The sequence below is a fragment of the Phalacrocorax aristotelis genome, chromosome 13, assembly GCF_949628215.1.
Source record: "Phalacrocorax aristotelis chromosome 13, bGulAri2.1, whole genome shotgun sequence".
In the NCBI taxonomy this organism is placed as follows: Eukaryota; Metazoa; Chordata; class Aves; order Suliformes; family Phalacrocoracidae; genus Phalacrocorax; species Phalacrocorax aristotelis.
The window spans coordinates 815,931-830,836 of record NC_134288.1 but is presented as its reverse complement, the minus strand read 5'-3'; the positions used below and the strand labels follow the sequence as shown (position 1 = coordinate 830,836).

Sequence of the window (14,906 nt, the reverse complement as noted above, 5' to 3'; positions counted from 1 at the left end):
ACAATGTCCTACCAGTGATGTCCAACAGTTTGTTCAATTTCTGTTGTGATGCTGACAATCTGGCCACTCTTGTGTTTGATAGCAATAGCTTTTGGTATCTATGAGCTTTTTCATAGCTTGTGATTAAGGATTCCAGTTCTTCAGTTTGAGAGTATACTGAGTCTATATAAGAGGCAGCTGAGGAACCAGGAGATCAGATCCCAGCAAGAACTGATAGGGGAGCTGGAGAAGCATCGAGAATTGCAGAGGACTGATGAGCAAAGAGCTGGAGGAGAGAGACCAGGAGATCAAATTCCAGGAGGGGAAAATACTGATTCTAGAACAAGACAGTGCATCCCAAGTGAGAAATCTGCTTGTGGATCTTGATTGTATGAAAGGAAGCTTGAAGGAGAAAAACGCAGAGCTAATGTCTCTGACTCAGCAGATCCGAGAACTGAGAAGGAATGAGAGACTAAGGCTCAAGGTGAGCAAAAAGAGTTAGAAGAGGAAATAAGAGCTCTTCGGGATGGTCTCCAGCACGTTCAGCAGACTCTGACAAAGAAGGATGAAGAGATCAAGTTCCAGAGAGACAGAGTCAGGTATTTAGAGGAGACTCTGACAGGACATGTAGTGGGTCACACCCCTGTGCTTTTCTCTAGGCTTGTCCCACCCATACCTCACTACTGTTCAGAGGCGTAGCCAAGTCTTTTTATAACTGATGGCACAATTATTTCTTTGGACTTCCAATTTTTTATTTATCTTCATGACATTGTGGCACAGCTTTTTATAATTATGCTACAATTTCTCATGTTAATAGGAACTTTATTATCATTGTTTTGCTCTTGTCCAAGATGAGCAATTTTTAATTATAGCATATCTGATTTTTCTGTAATTCTTTCATTTCAAAAGCATGAGCTGTTAAGTTCCTTCCTAAAGTTATCTTTTCATACTTTTAAAAATCAGTCCCCAAATAGCTCTGGTGCAGGGGTCCAAATTCTCACAGAAATAGAATGTTAATTATTTTCAATAAGCAAATTCAATGTGATGGCAAATGATTTCATATATGGAGTTTACTCAGCTCAAACCTTTATGTCCTTTCTGGAAATCAGTTCACTTGGGAAAGGACAATGAAATTTCTGATAGATCACTAGAATAAAGATTTCCACGTGCAGCTCAAACTGCAAGTTTGCAGCAGTGAACGAATTCTTACTTTTAGCATCATGTATCCAATGGAGCCTCCTTGGAGTCATGTTGGGGTGACCAACTATATATGGTATATTTTAGAGTGCACCCAGGGAGTTCTGTGGGCAAGGCTGGCATTTTCCGCTTGGCTCAGCCCCTGCCTTTGTTCTGCAGCATCCTCTGGCAGATCAAGCAGGTGATCTGATCTTTCCCTGAGAATAACCCTGCTGCTGCTGCCTGCTGCCACACTGGGTAGGACTTCAGTTGGCTGGAGTTCAGCAGCAGTGCTGCATCCAAATGACAAACATCTACAGGTGTCAATATGATCACAAGGTGTGTACTTCAGGGAGCACATCAGGTGTTAGTGTGTGCCTGTGCCCAAGCATTAAAGAAGAGTATAGACAGAAGCCCCTGGAAGGGGCTTGTGCCCTGTGGCTCCAGGGTCTACCTCATTGTCACGTGGAACATGCAAATATGTTGACCTGGGTAGGGCCTTTTATCCTCACGGAATGGCAACTTTTTCAACACTGTGAAACATTCCTTCGGTTCCTCAGAGAGATCTCTTCCTCTAGCCCACTGTGGATGTCCAGAGGGACTCACTGGCCTGAATCCTGAAATTGTTTCAGAAGGTGGCACAGCTCATGTTGACGTAATCTTAGGATCTGGAGAACAGGAGGCAATGCACTTCAAAGGAGCAGGGACCTGGGTAGTCCTCACTTTTCAAATCCCTACACACACTGTGTGAGCAGCTGCCTTTACAGAATGGGCCAAGGACAGATGGGCTGTATGAACCAAGACTCTTGAGGGTTACATATAAACTTGGCCAGTGGTGAGAAGTAATAGGCCTTGAACATCTCTTCCACTGTGTCCTATATCTGATCTAAAGCCTGTGCTGGAGTGAGGGTTTCCATCTAGCTATTGAAGATAGCAGTTGAGTTTGAGCTTAGCCAGCTGGAATAACTCCACCTTAGTGCAGGGCCTTTAGAGGACACCCTAGTCTATGGGTCTTACTCAAGGCCAGCATTCTGCTCTCGGGCCATGGGGCTCAGTGCATTCTGTACAATAACTGTGCTTTCATGATTCCAAGTACCTAGATGGAGAGTACCTCAAGAGAGCCTCTTTTAAAGAGAGACAATAGTTTGCACAGCTTGCTTTGTTTGCTTTTGCTCTTTTTTTCTGTCTAGACCTGTCCAGCCCACTAAGATATATTAATCTCAGGCATGTAAATATTGTTTGAACATACAATTGTTTGTGATTTTAATCTGTTTTATTAAGAGACAAGGCCCATGTAATCACATTGTCTTACCTCCTGCTCTTTTGTGTCCATCTTTTAAGTAATTCGTAAATCTGTTTGCAAATCTCAGCCAAGTTTGATAGAGCAATTGAGCTCTTAAAGATACTAAATTCTTACAGGTATTGTGAAAACTGGAAGCTGGATCAATTAAAAGTGGGAACTCAATATTTGCCTGGTTTTGTGGCCTGCTGGCAAGCTAATCAATACCCCCCCAGCACAGAACCAGACACAGCACGCTGCCTCCTGCCCAGCAGGAAGGTAGGCAATATGGTAAGGATAAAAGGATGGCATGGTTGGGAGGGCCATGGGGACGACATAGAATGACTGCTGGGGAATGGTTTTATCAAAAGTAACTCAGCAAAAACGGCTTTATTTGATAGGGAATATCAAAACTACAACTGACAACATAGGAAGGGCCTTTAGATCAAAATCAGGAGAGTTGGGTTTTGAATCTACCTTATTTGTGGAACTGGCTGCCCAGGGAGGTGGCTGAGTCTCCATCCCTGGAGGTATTTAAAAGAAGGGCAGATGTGGTACTTGAGGATATGGTTTAGTGGTGGACTTGGCAGTGATAGGTTAGCGGTTGGACTCGATGACCTTAAGGGTCTTTTCCAACCTTAACGATTCTATGATTCTATGAAATCGCTGAACTCTTGTATCCTTCAGTTCTTCCATCAAAACAAGGTAAAGCATTCAGAGCTCTTCATGTAGAAAGGGCTGTAGGTTGTTATTTATGAAAGTAGTTTGGTGTTTCTGATACTAGTCAGGATGGGAAATGTTGCAACACGCATAAATCAAGCTAAAAACTGTTGTATCTTTTTCCTTTCTTCTTGCCTCAGAAATAAAAACAGCTGAGGGAGGAGGCCTGGGTTTAGCATCATTGCAAGATGACAAAAGGGTCCCATTAATCCCTGTTCAATCCAGCCCAGTGCCTCATTTCCCGAAGGCTCATTTAGAACAACAGTTCATTTTGCAGCTTATGAAAGACACACTTGCTCCACGCTCTTTCGTACAGCTGAAAGCAGGATAGCCTTGACACATAAGTAATCCTGGTTGCTAACTACCAGACTTCTTATGGCCATGGGGTAGGCGGCTCTTGAAAAATTAGCATCTAATTTTAAAACAAAGGCTGGTGTTCAGCAGCCTCTGGACTGGGGTTTTGGGATGTCTCCAGCTTGAAGTGGCCGGAGTGGCTCCGGCCAGAGGAGGAGGCTGGCTGCCTGTAGGGTGCACTGCTGCCCTGCACTGTGCTGCCACCCACTCTGGAGGGCATCCTCACCGGCAGAAGCTTTTCCAACTGGGCTTACCTGGACTTTTTTTAAAGCACAGCAATAAATACACTGACTGCTGGCACGGCCATGTTGTGTTTGTGAAAAATTAAACTTTATCTGTGGCAAGTGCCTGTGTTACCAGCTCAGCTCTTCAGTCACCAGAGCACAAAGTGAAGTCACTGTTACAGTTATCTGGAAAAAGAGCTAAATGAATTATACTTAGATATTTTAATGTATGTGTCCAGTGGACTGTATGATAGGCCTCAGTTGTTGATCTTGCAGTTTGTCCTGTTTGAACGCAAAGTTCATCAAAGGCTAAGGTAGAGGTCGTATTGCCACTTGAAAAGGCATTCGCTGAGTTTTGAGCCTGTGGAGCTGTTTCACATAAGGCAAAGTATGACTCATGCTAATGAAAAGGGTAAAGAAGATTTTTTTTAAAGGAATATATCGCAGTTAAATTAGTTTAGACAGCATGACATCAGAGAGTAATTAAATAGGTTTGTTGGAATTCCATTTCCAATTCCTGAGTTCAGGTTTGTAAAAGATTTCTGAGCACCTGCAGGTCTCTGTGTGTGAAATATTTTCACTGGAAAGGATTCAAAACTTTAAAAAAACCTTTTAACACAGAGGCAGCATTACGCCATTCTTCCTTCTTGGAAAAAAACCCCTTGGATTTAAACAGGACTCCTTCAAGTTTTCAGTCAGTTTTACAGAAGAAAACGAGGTGGTAAACTTTTTCTTTTCAGGAACAAGTTCTTTATAGCTGCTAACTGAAGTCAGGGGAGATCGTATCTGAGTACATGAGCATTTCCACTATGGGACTGGATACAAGTATTGAACAACGAGATTTGAAATGTTTTAATCTCAAACGAAAACCATTTTTGCTGACTTTGGTTTTTAATTACTTTCATGTTTTCTTCTGCCAAAGTGGAGGAACCTTTTCTGATTTTTTCTTTAGTGGCATTCAGAGGAAGACCAGAGGATGAAAATCCTGTATTTTCTCACTTTACTGCTTTGGCATTTGACTTGGCTCTCTCTGGATCTAGTTCCTGGAGCACTGAGTAATTCTGAAGCAGGCCAGAATAATCCAGGATCTAAAACAGGTTTTTTAAAAGCAGAAGGAAAAGAGAGGAATCCCTCAACACGGACAGGTACACTGAGGACTGCAAGCCATGGATATAGTACTGGAACCTCAAAGGCTAGGACTAAAAGCAGTGCTGTTCAGACTGGAGCTCTGCTGGCCAAGAACAATGAATCAAAGAAGGTTTTCTCAAGAACAGCACCCACGGAGGGCAAGGTAGGATATCTCCCCAGCAGACCTTCTGGAGTAAGGACAGTGACACCAAAGGTCCAAAATCTTAACATCAAGGTGGCTTTGAAAAAAACTGGCACAAGCAGTACTGACACTGATTCTTTCAAAAGTAAAAAGACTAAAGAGCCTGTAACCCAGAGGGAAACTAAGGAAACTTTCAGACATCCCCCTATAACGCCACATGAATACATGCTCTCTTTGTACAGGGCTCTCTCAGATACAGAAAGAAAAGATGTTAATGGAAGTGTAAAACTGGAGGCTGGACTTGCCAATACAATAACCAGCTTTATAGACAAAGGACAAGGTAAGAAAGGAGCTCATGTGTGTTTGTGGACAGAGATGTCTGAGTGTGTTTATACATGTAGAGAAAATAATCCTACTTTGTTAAAGTCAAATAGCTGTTTTTAATGTAAATGAAACTGTACAACTTTGCTGCAGATTTGTCTTCCTGCCTTATCTTGGAAAATTCATTTAGAGGCAGAACTAGATGGTTGTGTGGCAGCCAAACAAAACATTCAGAAAATATTTTAGATGCATATTGTTGAAGATCAGTCAGTCTTTGCATGCTTAGGTGTTTAAAAGCCTTTTAAATTTTTGTCTTTCTTTCTTTCCGTAACTAGCTCCTGGAAACTGCTCACATTAGATTTTATTGCAAGGAGTGTCTAAAAACACATGATACGCTAAGAACAGGGCTGGCTATTCCATGAAAAAAACCCACAAGTTTCAGTATCAAAGGGTGAGCCTGAGTTGTTCAAGGCAGAATTGTGAGGAACTACACTGTAGACCCAGGAGTCATTGTAGCGTAGGGTGGGTCTATCTGTACTAGCTCAAAGCTCATGCTTTCAGGTACCACCAACCTTCTATCCACAGAAGCCCACAGCTAAGCACAGACTAACATGAGTAAATAACTCCTGGGACTCTGGAACTTGTGGTTCAACATTCTGAATCCAAAATTTTTGGAAATTTGGACTAGTGTCTGCTTTCACACAAGAAGTAACCAGGCTCCCAAAGAGTGATGTTCACCTTACCTCTCTAGTTGGAGAGCCCCATGTTGCTTCCAGTGCCAGCAGTAAGAGTTCTGTCACATACTTAAGGAAGCAACACAGTCTCATAAAGTAATGGTGATGGAAGACTCAGCCACGTCTGGATTTGTTTGCCATTTAATTACGAATAGCTTGCCTTGTGGGAAGGGATGATACACTGCTCACAAGTGCTGCGTTCAGGTTCTCAGCTTGCCACTGGAAGGCATTGTTAATGTAACATCACTGAAACGTTGGCTCAGCGTTCTCCTTGTTGCTGCTGCTCATGAGCTTAACCAAACAAATGTAACGTCAGGTTAAAGGGAGGTATGTTTTTCTGCCCAATTTGAAAAAGTTGTGAACTGTGGAGTTAAGTTAATAAGGCAATTATCCTTGTGTCTGGCAGTTCCTGAGGGATGTTGGTTTTAAAGGACTAATTCACTATTGTATCATCTAAGGGTAAATTTGCGCATGTTTGGAGCCAGCATGAGGCCTGGGCACCACTGAAGCTCTGTTTCGGTAATTTAAGTAGGATATAAGTGGTGAATAGGCCCTGTGAGTGCTCTGCCCTTAAAAGGACTGTTTTTTAATTGGTTAATTGCTACTTTGAAGCTAGAAAATGCCCACTGGTGAAAGAAATTAGATTTCTACAAGGCAAACTCAGAAACTCATTTCCTTGTTGAGTCACTGAGTTCTTCTGCATCCCTGCACAGAGGTGATCCCTTAGACAAAAATTGTTCTTTCTGTTTAGTGGGCTAATTACGTAAATTCCTAGGCCTATGAGCAAACTTCAGGAAAACCATTAAGAATTGAATAACTGATATTGATCTGTGCTTGATATACATTAAAAAATGTGTGTGCTTTTTTTAGATGAGCGAGCGCAAACTACAAGAAAACAAAAATATATTTTTGACATCAGTGCATTAGAAAAAGATGGTTTGCTAGGAGCAGAGCTTCGAATATTGAGGAAAAAGCCTTCTGATACGTGGAAGTCTCATTCTTCTGGAAAAACTTGCCAAGTGAAATTATTTAGTTGCTCTACAAACAGACAAGCGGCAACACTCCTGGACTCTCGTACTATCAGTATCACAGATACACCAAAGTGGGAAGTGTTTGACATATGGAAACTTTTCAGAAACTTTAAAAACTTGGTTAACTTGTGTTTTGAACTGGAAACTTTTGACAGGGGGAGAGCTGTTGATCTCAGGAGTGTGGGATTTAATAGAACAGGAAGACAGGTCAATGAAAAGGCTCTCTTCTTGGTATTTGGGAGGACAAAAAAAAGAGACTTATTCTTCAATGAAATCAAAGCTAGATCTGGCCAAGATGACAAAACTGTTTATGAGTACTTATTCAATCAGAGGCGGAAGAGAAGAGCTCCTCTAGCAACGCGGCAAGGGAAGAGGCCCACTAAGAATCTGAAGGCAAGGTGTAGCAGAAAAGCCCTCCATGTGAATTTTAAGGATATGGGCTGGGATGACTGGATAATAGCCCCTCTAGAATATGAAGCGTATCACTGCGAAGGGCTTTGTGAATTCCCCCTTCGATCCCATCTGGAGCCCACCAATCACGCAGTTATCCAAACATTAATGAACTCAATGGACCCAGAATCGACACCGCCAACTTGCTGTGTCCCAACCAGGCTGAGTCCTATTAGCATTCTTTTCATTGACTCTGCAAACAACGTGGTCTATAAGCAGTATGAGGACATGGTGGTGGAGTTGTGTGGTTGTAGGTAGCAGAACAGCTGCTCACATGAATATGTTATGAAAGGTAGTATGATATATTGAACGTAACCTCTTCTCAAACAAGGTTGACTAGATTTCTTACCTCTAGGGTAAGTAAGTTTGCAAGGATGTAGCAATAAATCCAGTGCTTCTATATGTCTCTCCACCGTGGGCATATCTCAGTAGCATTTAGATGCTGTCATGCAGCCTGGTATAAGGCCTTGTGTCAGTGACACAGACTGATAGGGAATATTATACCTCCGCACCTCTAGATCGCCTGCTTTTAGCCTCAAGGCAGCAGGTAAAGATGGTATCAGTGAGCTGTGGATATGATCTGTTTGATCCTTTGAACAACGTTCTTGAGACTGAATTTACGTCCAAGTCCCCTGCAGTTTGTCCATTAAGAAATGTGAGAAAAGAGACCTGATGTCTAGAAGGGAAGGTTGTGTTCTAGTGTGTTCCCATCTTGGTGTAAATATTTACACTGTAACACGATTTCTTTCTGATTAGCTCTTGAAACTATATATATATAAAGGAGTAATTAAATATAATACGTTGATTTAGTTTTAAGTTTTACATGGACATAGGTGATGCAGGGGGTATTTGCTTCCATGTATGTTTTCCTCCAAGCTACATATCTTTCTTAGTATCCACCTTTCCATTATTATGTAGCAAGATATATTACTCTGTATAAGGTCCAAGTTGTTCTCAAATGCTCATAGTAAAATTGTTCAATTATGGCATAAGATGTAATAAATTATTGACACAGTGCTACACTGTGTCTAGTTGTCCAACTCTGCATAATTATAATGCTATTAAGAAATTGTTTTTAATTTTTTTTGTACAATAAATACAAGTGAAAGGGACTTTTCAGTGCAGCAGAATACCAGTGGTATGCAAAACACGTCCATGTATTTTGCTTGCCTCTAACTCTGCTGCCACAAAGAGAAACTGTGGAAACATTGGAGGAAAGATCTGAGAGTATGGCATGGTTTGATCTGGTGGGGAATGACACTATCACCTCATGTATATGGGGCAAAAAATGAGTTATGCAGATGATTTCAAGAGAGTTCTGCTGTCCTTTTATTCCACCTTTCAAGGGCTCTGTGTTTGCGTATCTCCTTTATCTAGTCTAGACATGGATTATATATTTTTTCTGGGATTACGCCATGTATGTTTCCACCTACAAAACTAGGTACCAGATGTTCATCTGCAAATGGATTGGAAAGGCCATAAGAACCATCAGAAATTACTGAAGCAGCTTATCAATAGTATAAAATATAAATGCTAAGGTTTGATATTGTTTCATCACAGTTTAAACAATTGAGTCACATGATTTTCTGGATGTGAACTCTCCTCTGCACAGCATCACTGGTGTGGGTAGTGGCAGGGAGCTGAATATGACCCCTGAGGTCCTCCTGGTCAGCACCCCAGACTGTGAGCTCTAGCTCACACTAGCAGCAAACCATCCTAAATTCCTGGGCAATAGCCATAGAGAAACAGTGACAAAAAGCTCTGTCCTTCCTCCTGCACTCTCTAGGTGGCTGAGCCTTTAACCAGCTTAAAATACCTGGTTAACTGGACTTGCTGCCGGACACACAGGGTTCTCCTGTGCAGGCAGACCTGTCATGTACCATAACCTACAGCATGGTGGTACAGGAAAAGCACTGCAGGGAGCTTTCCTATGTATGATAGCTCAGTGCTGTGATTTCTACCTGCAGGAATTTATATTGCTTGTTGCAGGCCACGTGGTAACACACAACAAGGTGAGTCAGAATGCTAGAATGCTGTACTTGACAGGAGGGTGAATCACTGACTAGCAGGTTAATAGGCAAAAAACCAAAGACTTTTTAATTCTAGGCTCTACTACAAGCTTATTTAGATATGATTTACCATTGCTACCATAGCAAGGAGAAAATATTCTCTGCAAAGTCCACAGCCAAAAGGGCATCTCAGACTTTTTTTTTGCCCATTCTAGGTGACTGGCTTGCAGCTTTTAAGGATCCTTTCTCTAGCACTGAGCACAGCTATGTTCTGGAGAGGCCTGCTAGATGACCATGAGGAAGGGTTATCTCCTTTCTTCCTTGCATGAAGGAGTGCTGCTCTCCATGCATATGCCTGGTTGCACATTCCCGGTGAAATCTCTGTTCTCACATATGACAGACACAGCTGTGCCATGCCATTTATTAACCACACAGGCATGTTTCTCAATGGCTTAAGGTGATCAGTTTAAAACAGCAAATTCTGCCTATTTAAATTCACTTGAAGCAAATCTAAGTTGTCTTAACAGACAAATTAACTCCTGGGATTGTAACTGTCTGCAAAGGGCAGTTTGCTTCAGTTCCATCTGGATTTGTGAGATGCTGCAACAGGTTTGGAGGAGGGTAGCATTGGTATTACATAAAATGCATGATAATTTGGAAATCTGAGCAGGAAAATTGCTATACACTTCACACTGCAGGACTGTTGATCAGCCTGAGGATCCTAGTGAGGCTGGTCATGATAAAAAGTTTTAAAAACCTAGTAGGTATAGTAGGTATCTCTCTGAGGTTCTTGTTTCCTGTCCTTTTATAAATTTCTCAATACATGAATAAAGCAAGATAAAGATTCAGGTAAATGGTAATACACCGAGTATGTATCAGCATCTAAATGGAAGAAAAAAGCTAAGACTGCAATTATCCTAAAGCAAACAGTATGAACTGAGGAAAAATTAAAAGAGATATTGACATACTAACATCTTAAAAAACACCCTTTGGTAATGGTTCAAAAACCAAAATTCTACTAAGTAGTTATAACTTGAAGGGAAAAGGAAAAAAAAACCCTACTAGTAGGTCTTTAGTATCAGTTTAAACAAATTTGAAACTACAGACACTAAAATGCTAGGATTATAATGGATTATTACCACATCAAAATTGCCAGATATTGGGTTTGGCCTAAACAGAAGCAATTTCAGCCCAAGTATTCAGGTTAGGAGGTAACATGACATTCACTTTGCTTAGTTGGTAACTGAAATGTGGTGACATCCAGAAGGGATGGTCCTGGAACTACACAAGTTCGGTCTAACTCAATGTGAGGAGTTTATAATGGTGGGCATAGTAGATGGCAGGATTAGGGTAGTTTTTCACTTTCAATTCTCAAATATAATATCCTTGGTTTAGAACACTGGTTATAAACCAGTGTGACGCTGTCCAGAGTATCCTTTTGCATTTACATTACTGAAATTGTTCGATAACTCCGGGAATTCCAGTTCAACGCTATTTTATTCTGGAGTGGTCTACTGACTTTCACCATGGTGTAAATGTATACTAGCCTATTGGTGCTTTATTGGTGTGTTTTTTCAGCTATTGGTATCATCTGGCACAGACTTCTGTCTCTGTAATTAATTATAAGATACTTACTGAATGGTTATGATCACTTAAATCTACAGTGTTGAAGGGAGTGACCTCTTTCACTGGTCTTCTCAAAGCTGTTTCTGTTATTCTTAATTCACCTAAAATTCAATAGCAGAAAAAAGATGCTGCCATAGCGAGTTGTCATTTTTTTCATGAATTCCACATATGAGCTCAATTTCTACTCACAAACCATTGCAAATCTTGTCAAGACTTTACATGAGTATCTGCAGTTTCAGTTATCTGACATGAGAACAGAAACACATACCGAAACTTCCCAAGATATGTGAATAGTGGCCATTACAAACATTCATTATCACCAATAAACACAACAGCACAACCCAGGTGGACTTCATTCAATGCACATTCCTCTCTGAAAACAGAGGTTTAGGGATAGGGCATAGTCTTGGGCTGACACACAGGACAGAAAGTGGAAAGAAATAGAGGACCTTGAAACTGCAGAAGTTTGGCACTGCTTTCTTTAGCCTCGTCATTATATAATGTGCAAAGATAGACACCCTAAATTATTGTTACGGCTTTCTTCCCATGGGTGAATTGGTGTTAGCAATTGGATGGTAGAAACGCACAGAAACCTGAGCTGTAAAGCAATACAGGTTAAAAGTTCAGCTTTCCACCTTTATGATGGCAGGTTTCACTCTCTCACCAAGAATGCCTCATTTGTATTTACTTTTTAGGGTCATTATCTGTCCCACGAGAGCCTTTGTGAAGGTCCAAATTTCAAATAAACAGTACACTGTAAGACAGGTATGTGTGGATAATTTTTGTTGTATTTGGCTAAAATATGAGTACTAAGCTCAATAGGTAAACATAAAAGTATGCCATTTAAAACAATGCATTCCCATTAGTGTTTGAATATGTGCCTAAACTCCATGTACACTTTTACACGGTTATGTCATTTCCTGTGTAAAATGTGCTTGTTTATACAGCAGCCATATGAAAGATGCAGTAACCCGCTATGTGGGCTATTTGAAGCTTTCTTTAAGAAACATAAAAAACCCTTGACCCTTGTATAATAAAAGGTGTTAAAAGGTACTGCTTTTATAACATCTTAGCCAAGACTAATAAGAATGTACAAAGCAAACAATTTTTTTTTTGCTCCATAGTCCTGGTCAATCACGTGTTATTATATGAATTTACTGTTGCTGTTGGGTAGTAAAATGATATTTAAAAATAAAATTGCATGAGATTTCATTGCCTCTCAACAAATTTAATAAACAAGGAAATCTTTACATTTTTTTAAAAACAGTAAGTATAGTGCCATAAATACACTTTGTTGAGTGCTCAGAGTAGCCCTTTTATTCTGTCATTCCAAGTTCACTGATGTCCCTATTTTGCTGGGGTTGCCTTTTTCAGAACTAGTTTCAATTTTCTGCAGCAATTTGGCTAGCTGAAGTAATGCAAATGGATTCAGTTTTCCCTGATGTCATTTTGAAAGGCACAGCTGTCAAGAGAAAAATAACTCCATTAATAATAATAGTGATTAATTGCCTGACCCTCTGCAAGGGACAGAAGATGATCTTTTCACTGTTTTTTCTCCAAAAGACTCTTTGCTATAATATCTTGTGACAGGCTTTGCTATCCAGGAATCCAGGCTGATCATACTCTGCCCATTTTGCTGCCAGATAAATGCTGTTAGAATGAGGGTATTGCTTCTGCACGTTCAGCTACTGTCTGCCTGGTTTTTACAAGATGCCATTTATCATAGCATAAAGTCAGAAAGAAGCCTTTTATTGATAAAACCAGACACATTTCATTTTGCTCATGCAAATGGTTTCAAAGCATTAATCTTTCTCCAGAAATGTTGGAAGAGAAACACAACTTGGGTCCTCCATGGTCTTAGAGAAGGGGCTGGATATCCTCACGGGACCTCTCTTTTTCTGCAAAGGTGCAGTAAGACTCATAAGCTTTAGATGGCAAAGAAGCCATTAACTCACATGGTTAGTCATCAGATTACAAGAACCCAATTTGAGAGGATAAAAGGCTAATGGTAGCATGGGGAGAAGCACATGCTGCAGGAGGAGGTGCTCAGAAGAAACACTCAAGGGAACGTGGCTTGGGAGGAAGGACTCAGGGAGCAGCAGCTTTCAGGGGGAGGCAGATAGGCAGTCCCACAGCAGTGGATGACAGCAGGGGCTGAGGACTGGGTGGAAAACTGAATAATGAGACGGACTGAGTGCATCTGTAGAGTGTATACCCAAAGGGAACAAGAGATGGGTTGGGTGGCAGTGCCACTGGTGGGAATAGAATTGTCTACGTGCCTTCCAGGAAAACACCCTTTTTGTAAGAGCTTGGTGTGAGTAATTCTTCTTTTTTCCACTTGCCTGTCCTTCTCATGCTGGTGGCTTTCAGGCCTTTACTCAGACCTCTGGCACTGAAGGCTTAGAGCAAGAACTGGCTGCTGAAGCCCAGCAGAGTCAAATAGCTTCTGACAGTGGCATTGAACAGCCAGAAACAGTGGTAACTTTAGAACAATACTGACTGTGGCCATGTGTGCTGTTGTGGGAGGTCCAAAGCAACAGAGCTGAGAAACCTGAGTCTGGATGATGAGGCACTTTCATTTATGAAATTTTCAGATGCATCATGAATTTCACTGCTGGGCTACAGGCAGCCAGGCAGTCTGTCTTCTTCAAGCCATGTGCAGCCTGAGTGTAAAAGACTGGTCATGCAGCTCTGGAAAGTTACTTTGAATACCTAACTGTGGCATTTTGGTGCTTTTCACAACAGCCCTTGGCTCCAGCAGGCTGATTCAGAGCACTAAATTTAGTGGCGTCCCAGACAGTCAGAGGGAAGAGCCAGACCCTGGGAGAGCAAACTGAAGTATCTGTGCTGAGTAGCGAGCTGGTGGGTGACATGAGTCACAGTGGCCCAAATGAGTCTCCTTTCTGGGGACAGGTACCTGCAGACTGGGTCCCTCTGTCCTTTCGGGATTCAGCAGCAGGCATGAGAGGGTCTTACTGTCTAGAAAAAAAACAAAACGTGGAGAGAGTCCTGTTAAACATAGTAGTCCCTGTAGGTTTGGGTTTTTATACTGACCCAGGTTGTGGAGGGCTGCACTTCTACCTGGCTGGAGGCTCCAGGAGGGGGGAACTCTTCATGTCTCTTACTCCACAGGAGGGAGAAAGGAGGGAAAGAAAGGACTTGAGCAATTGGCAGCAGCATAGCTGATACTCAGGCTCTGGGCATGCATCCAAACATCTACTCTAGCACATGAAGACATTTGCAGGAAGGTGTGGCTGACACCAGTGATGATACATGCCACAGTATTTTTATAATTCCCTAAGCTATAGGCTGGTGCCCAGGCTCGGTCAAGGCTGAGATGTTTGAACATCTTATGCCTACAGTCCATGCATCTTCACTTCGTAGCATCTATACTGGAATTTAAACCCACTTGGTGGGGGTCAGTGGTGGAAGACGAATCTCAGATGTATGCAGAAAATATTACAGAAATGGGACAAGTTTATTGATGACTTAATCTTTTTCCTATGGAATAATGTTGTGTGAATAATATTTGATCAATAAGTTCCAGAAAATGTAAGCTGGAATCTTTGTGAGGCATAGAAACTTTAAAAATAGATTGATTCCTTGGAGTTCTGAGAAAAATTATCTGCTATTTATCTCAAAATATAAACACAGTCCAGCTATGTGTCTCCCAAAACATTATAATGTTTCTGGTAAGAGAAAAAAACGTATGAAATAATTCACTTCTTGCAAC

The 14,906-nt window shown here is 41.3% G+C and overlaps 1 protein-coding gene across 1 annotated transcript; it reads left to right on the top strand.

Moving 5' to 3' along the window:
* The first annotated feature begins 3,767 nt into the window (after positions 1-3,767).
* GDF5 (growth differentiation factor 5) lies at positions 3,768-8,758 on the top strand. The gene is made up of 2 exons (XM_075108575.1): positions 3,768-5,342; positions 6,928-8,758. Exons 1-2 carry the CDS (start codon positions 4,709-4,711, stop codon positions 7,794-7,796), a joined length of 1,503 nt encoding a protein of 500 aa, XP_074964676.1. The 5' UTR covers positions 3,768-4,708; the 3' UTR covers positions 7,797-8,758.
* The last annotated feature ends 6,148 nt before the right edge of the window (positions 8,759-14,906 follow it).

Excerpts from the sequence above, each read along its gene's own strand:
- GDF5 (XM_075108575.1), top strand. The coding sequence starts at position 4,709 with ATGAAAATCCTGTATTTTCTCACTTTACTGCTTTGGCATTTGACTTGG. Across the intron at positions 5,343-6,927 it reads CTTTATAGACAAAGGACAAG|ATGAGCGAGCGCAAACTACA; the intron begins GTAAGAAAGGAG and ends TGCTTTTTTTAG.